This window comes from Camellia sinensis, chromosome 4, assembly GCF_055761805.1.
Source record: "Camellia sinensis isolate YWXY chromosome 4, ASM5576180v1, whole genome shotgun sequence".
NCBI classification, from domain to species: Eukaryota; Viridiplantae; Streptophyta; class Magnoliopsida; order Ericales; family Theaceae; genus Camellia; species Camellia sinensis.
The window spans coordinates 142,785,354-142,792,246 of NC_138964.1; the positions used below are offsets into that span (position 1 = coordinate 142,785,354).

A 6,893-nucleotide genomic window follows, 5' to 3' on the forward strand; every position below is an offset into this window, starting at 1 on the left:
AACGGCAAGCGTGCCGTCTCAAATGCTTCCATCTTTTAACTCCACTTTTCTTGTAGTGAATAAAATGGTTACTTTCACCTTTTATCCTATGTGATTGGATTGTGAATCTCCTAAGCTTAATCTCTCAATGTTACAAATTTATGATTGATAAAGAAGATGAAATCTAGGACTTTAAAAAATCATTCTTAAAACATATTGGTTTTAAGTGAACCAATATGTAGGGAAAAAGAAAATTCCAATTGGAACTAACCCAACACAAAATGATGGCCACATGTGTATGATCTTTTTTAGGGACTAAATATTTTAGTTAAAAAAAATACAAAATTACTATAAATTATTATATTATTATTTTTATATATTATATTATAAAAAATTTAAAAAAAATATTAAAAATGTATATTCTTAACGAGGCGGCAACCTAATTGAAAAGAAATAAAAACAACAGACAACCATTCGTCATCAGGCTGAAGTTTTATTTGAATACTGACAAAAGAAACGTCACAGAGCATGCTTCTCACTAGTCCAACATGGAAGATGCATTGACGCAAGAAACAAACAGTAAAACTCGAACCCAAACCTTATCTCTTACTAGTCCAACAAGAAAGACGCATCGACACACCAAACAAATAGTAAAACTCGAATTGAGACATCCATTAACTAAAAACACGGAGTTGCAACGGCGAATAGAGGAACTTTCCTGTGAATAGTAAGACCAGTACACTCACTCATATCCAAATCCTCACCCTTAACTCCCTCAGGAAACTCCCAATCAAACTTATGCATAAGATTTGCCAACACAATCTCATTAGTAGCCATTGCAAATGAAATTCCAGGACACCCCCTCCGACCGGCCCCAAACGGAATCAACTCAAAGTCATGTCCTCTGAAATCCACAGCGGAGTTAAAAAACCGCTCCGGCCAAAACTCCTCGGGCCTCTCCCACGACTCGGGGTCTCTCCCGATGGCCCAAGCGTTGATGATGACGATGGTTTTGGCAGCGATATGGTAGCCCATTACGTCCACTTCTTGGCTGGCTTCACGGGGGATTGGCATTGGGACAGGAGGGTGGAGACGGAGAGTTTCTTTGATGACTGCTTTTAAGTAGTCCATTTTGTCTAGATCGTCTTCTGTGACGGTGGGTTTGCCTCTTGCTATGGCTCTGATTTCGGTTTGGAGTTTTTTCATGGTTTTGGGGTGTCTCAGGAGCTGTGTCATTGCCCATTCTAGGACTGTTGAGGTTGTGTCTGTTCCTCCGGCGAAAACATCCTACAAAAGATAAAAATATAACAACAATGATTCTAACTGCTAAAGACTACTAATACTAATACATTAGGAATGTCAAAAATCAAAAAAAAAAAACAAACAAACAAGACATATATAGGCAATGGACTCCCACTGTTACATCATTATGAGTGCTATTACGTGTTTGGTAAAGTGCATATTTATAGTGAATTTTGGTAAAGTGCATATTTATAGTGAATTTTTTTTTTAAATGTAAGTAATAACTCGTTTGATATCAATTTTTGTTTTAAATTTTATAAAATTTACTAAATTCCCGCAACTTAAAAAAAACAAAAAAACAAAACAAAAATTGGCTTCACTACCAAACACCACATCTGGCCAACCCCTACTCCAGCCACCATTGTCGTTGTCCTCCTCCAACAATCACTTCTAGAAACCACCTCCCACTAGTGACAACTAACTCTTGCTAGAAATTACATTCGGCCATCACAACCGATCACCATCTTTAACCATCGGTAATCAATTCTAGCTACCGCTTCCCACGATAGGCAATCACCTCTTACTCCCGCCAAACACCTCTAGCCACTATCTTGAGCCGTGGACAAGTACGTCACCTTCCGTTGGCTATCCCCTTCACTTGTTTTCAAAACGAATTTTAAAAATAAATGCACCGAATATATTCTTCACTTTTGTTTTTATCAAAATAAAAATACAAATGTTTAATGGTTTCTGTGAAAAGACATAAACATTACCAACTGACGCCTTAGTTAATTGATGCAAAACTATTTAGTGGAAGGAAAGGAATAACGAAAACTAAAAATGCAGGAGGAGGGGGGTGGGGGGATGACACAACAGTGATTATTTCACAAATTAATGAAAAAATTTATAATTTTAATTATTAATGATTGTGATTATTTCACAAATTAATGAAAAAATTTATAATTTTAATTATTAATGATTGTAAGGTTTATCATGATTTTTTATTTTATTTTATTTTAAGATGCATTGAATTTGGGGGGGGGGGGGAATTACACATTAATGATTATTTCACAAAATATTCACAAATTAATAAAAAAAAATTATGACTTTAGTTATTAATGATTGTAAGGTTTATCACAAATTAATTTTTTTTTTAAAAAAGATTGACTGAATTGTAATTTCCTCTATAAAAAAAAAAGTCCACTTTCTATTTTTGTTTTATGCTTTCATTTTAAAAAAAAAAATTATAAAGAAAATTGTTTTTGAATAAAAATTATAACTTTTTTTTTGAAAATTTTCATTTTTAAAATTTGTGTTATCATAAAAATGAAGAATATATTTAAACATAATTTTTCTATTTGTATAAAACTATTCATCCATGTTAAAGAAAGGAAAGTTGGACAAAATTATTAGGTATACAAAATAAATAAATAAATAAATAATATCTATTGCAGTACAACCAATCCACATCTATAAAATAAATAAAGAAATAAATAAAAAACAAATCATTAAGAACGAAAAACAGCGTGGCTTTGTGTGCAAGTTGACCTAATTTAAAGTTGTTTATTGATTAACAACCATACAATTTATTACACTTTATAATTCTAAATTATTATTGAATTATCTACTCAGTCGCTAAACTAATACCAAGTTCTCAAAATATATAAATCAAAGTCTATTTAATTCATAAACTATCAATTGAATTTATTAAATTCTTAAAATATTTAATTCAAAACTATTTAATCTCTAAAAAGATATAAATAATTTTTAATTTTTAGTGTTTGACATAATAAAAAAAATTAACAAAAAATATATTTCATGATCAACAGAAACTAAATTTGTTTGAACATAAAAAATATTTTACTACCACACTACTACTACCACCAACCTCCACCATTCTATGACCACCGCAAACCCCTCCAAACTAACTATGTACTGGAGATTTTTAAAAGCGAGACATTTAGTGGGATAATTTTTCATCGGTTAAGAATACTATGTAAATACGGCCGCATCTTACTTTAAAGTATCTAATAATTTTCTCATTCCATTGCCATCACCATCACCTCACTATTTATTTATTTTTATTAATTATAAAAATATAATATAATTTTTACAGAAAAATATTTAAAAAAAAAAATCAAAACAAACATCGAAAAATATTTTTCCCCAAACAAAAGACTAAAACGACTCTTTTCAAAGTTAGGATGGTAATCAAACTTACCAAAAGCAAAGCTTTGATACTATCTCTATCAATAGTAACAGAAGACTTATTATCCCTTTGAATCTTAAGCATTGTATCAACAAAGTCCTCGTTACTTTCATCACTCTCTCCTCCACATTCCACCATTCTATCTTCATGCTCTTGAACCACTGAGTCCAAGAACTCATCAAGCTCTTTAGCAACTCTATCCACTTCACCATCTTTCCCACTGAGTCGACTCACCCATCCAAGCCAAGGAATAAAATCACCCACATCAAAACCACCCACAAGCCCCACAAACTCCCTCAAAAGCTTCTGAAACTTCTCTCCTCTCTCCCCAACCCTATACTTCTTCCCAAACGCCGCCATGCACACGACGTCGCTCGTCAGCCACGAAAACATCTCGCTCAGATTCAACGGTGGCGATGATGGTGATGAAATGCACGATTTTTCGATGAAATTTAACATGTTTGTTGTTTCTGCTTCGCGAGCGGGGCGAAAGGACTGAACCCTTTTGGTGCTGAGGAGTTGGAGGACGAAGATACTTTTTAATTGCCTCCAGTACTCGCCGTAGGGGGCGACCGAGACGTCTTTCAGGTCGTAGAGGAGCTTTCGGTTGATTCGGAATTCGGGGCGGTTTGAGAAAATTAGGTCATGGGTTTTCGTGATTTCTTTGGCAGCGGCGGCAGAGGAGACAACGACGGCCGGGGAGGAACCGAGGTGGAGGAGCATGACGGGGCCGTGGAGTTTGGAGAGGGAGAGGAGGGAGCGGTGGGGGTAGAGGCCGAGTTGATGGAGGTTTCCGATGATGGGGAGCTTTGGTGGTGATGGTGGAAGGTTTTTTTTGGTGGTGGTGGTGGTGGTGGTGGAGAGGAGCCATTTGAGAAGGAAAGGGAGGGAAAGAAAGAGGAGGAGTGAGAAGGATAATGGTTGGAATAAAGTGAATTTTTGCTCTAGGAATTGCATGACACTGGACATTTTATTGGTTACTTGTGCTTTTGTGTGTATGGCTAGCTAAATGTTGTACACTATATAGATTGGGTTGGGTTGGGTTGGGGTATCTTCATGGATCAAATGCTATTTCCTTAAAAACAAAAGTATAAGAAAATTTAATGAAATAAAAATTTAGTTAGTAATTTTAATATCATTTTCTTGTTTTGTGTGAAATCATTTTACTTATTAAAAACAAAATATATATAGATTGTATTTCTAGAATATTTTTTTTAAAAAAAATTGATTGTATTTTTTTTATTAATGGGATTTATAAATAAATTTATCTATGATTATCGATGACATTTTTAATAAGAGATCAGATTAAAATTTTAAATTATTATGGAAATTTATATAAAAAAATTAAAAAAATCATAAAAGAAAGTTAAAAAAAAAATCATTCTTTTTATATTTTTTGTACGTTATTTTTTGTGTAAAAAGTCAAAAATTTATTTTCAAATATTTTAATTTTTAATTTACTTCACATTTTAAGTAAAAAAATTCATTTCCCAAACTAACCCAAGCATTTTTTAAGGTAAATCTTACACAAAGTGGCATTTTTAAATTTTTTTTGGCATGCATATCTAAGCCTATTTTGGAAATTGACTTTTTTAATATTTTTAATTTTCTATATAAAAATGTGTAAAAAAAATTAAAGAAAAAGTGACTCCTTTTAAATAACTTTTTTCAACTTTTTGATTAGTTTGGGGGAACATTACAAGGGGGTATAGAAATTTTTGGGAAATTTCATTTTATTATGCAATTTTTTTATGGACAAGGTTTTCCGGGAAATTATTCAATACTCCCGAAGCACCACGTCTCCATACTCCAAACCAATCACCAATTAGTTAGCCCCATGTTGTCCCCCCATTTCCAACATAAATCGTGGGCCCTTGTGTCTCTCCATCAATCAAAACCTTATGGAGCACCACGTGTCCATACTCCGGGAGTACTGAATAATCACCCAGGTTTTCCTGCTGTTTTGGTTGCCGGAAAGGTATTATACCATGTAGGTGGCAGCAGCTGACTGGGCCATCAGTTTAAAAACAAAATAAAAGCTTTTAAAATTTTAACCTCTCAATCCATTAGCAAGCGGCTGAAGCATCAATAAATTTTATAATGTGATCTTACAATTTATTTTTTTTTAATTTTAAATCCAAAAGTTCTATTAAAGTAAAAATTATATAAAATGATAGTCATTTACATGTTTGGGTTTAATTTTTTAGGAATAAAAATAGATTTCTCTAAATGTAAAATTAAACATTTAGACAATCCGCACTATAGAGTTTTTAGATTTTTCCTCATTCTGGAACAAAATTTTCACATTACGAATAAAAAAGTAACACTCTAATATAACAGTTCAATGTAACACACTAAAAAACTTCTTGGTGTATTTGTTTCAAACGTAACAACATAACATTTCAAAAAAAAACTCATTAGTGCACTTTTTTTAAACGTAACATTACAATATAACACACAAAAATACTATAAAAAAAGTTGTAATATACTTTTTCAAAGCATAGCACTCACAATTTCAAATTATACATTTACTTAAAACTTACTAAGAAATTTTTGTACTCTTTTTGGAATTGTTTGAAAAATCCCACATCCTTTTTTATGAGTGTTACATTTAGAAAAAGTATATTAAGAATTTCTTTTAGGTGTTACATTGGAGTGTTACAGTATAAATTTTTTTTTTGAGTGTTATATTGAAATATTACATTTAAAAAAAAGTACACTAAGATTTTTTTTTTTTTTTTAAGTGTTATATTGGAGTGTTTTTTTTTTTTTTTGGATAAGCACATTGGAGTGTTACGTTTGACTATTATATTAGAAACGATAGGATGAGCTTTGCGGTAGCAAATGATAGGATGAGTTTTGTGGTGCCAACTTAGTTGGAATCATTTAGCTTATTGTGATGCTTTTGTATTCCCCTTACCTTTATTAATGTAATTTGTCTTGTACCTTGTACTTGTTTATTCCATCAATAAATTTTCTTTTTTGCCGATCAAAAAAAAAAAAAAAATATTGGAATGTTACCATTTAAAATTATACATTTGTCCAAAGTTTACTAAGGAGTTTTTGTATTCCTTTTGAAATGTTTGAAAAAATTCATGTTCTTTTGGAATGTTTGAAAGATCTTATATTTCAAGTCACTTTTGTACGCCTTTTGAAATGTTTTCCGAAAAAAAAGATTCTCATATAAAAATGCATCCCAAATTTGATTTCTATAGATTGTTTGTAAATTAGGTACTGCAATGACTCTTGACCAAGGAGGTTGGAAGCCAGTCATTTATGGGAAAAGTCTTCAAGCACAAAGGATTGTTTCTGCAAGAGTTAGGGTAGAGATTGTCACAGTTTTTGTGGATAATCTGCCTGTGTCCATGAACCCAAAGGGACTCTTCCTCTTGTTCTCAAAGTTTGGAGTGGTTAAAGATGTTTTCATCCCCAGTAAGGTTAGGAAATCTACAAGGACAAGATT

The 6,893-nt window shown here is 32.2% G+C and overlaps 1 protein-coding gene across 1 annotated transcript; it reads right to left on the reverse strand.

The window, feature by feature from the left end:
• Window positions 1-435: 435 nt before the first annotated feature.
• LOC114313072 (cytochrome P450 736A117-like) lies at window positions 436-4,435 on the reverse strand. Its single transcript, XM_082866348.1, has 2 exons — window positions 3,443-4,435; window positions 436-1,266 (listed from the first exon to the last, which is right to left on the reverse strand). Exons 1-2 carry the CDS (start codon window positions 4,397-4,399, stop codon window positions 658-660), a joined length of 1,566 nt encoding a protein of 521 aa, XP_082722474.1. The 5' UTR covers window positions 4,400-4,435; the 3' UTR covers window positions 436-657.
• Between the last annotated feature and the right edge of the window lie 2,458 nt (window positions 4,436-6,893).

Coding starts and splice junctions, on each gene's coding strand:
- LOC114313072 (XM_082866348.1), bottom strand. CDS start 4,399: ATGTCCAGTGTCATGCAATTCCTAGAGCAAAAATTCACTTTATTCCAA. Junction 1,267..3,442: donor GTATCAAAGCTTTGCTTTTG/GTAAGTTTGATT, acceptor TATCTTTTGTAG/GATGTTTTCGCCGGAGGAAC.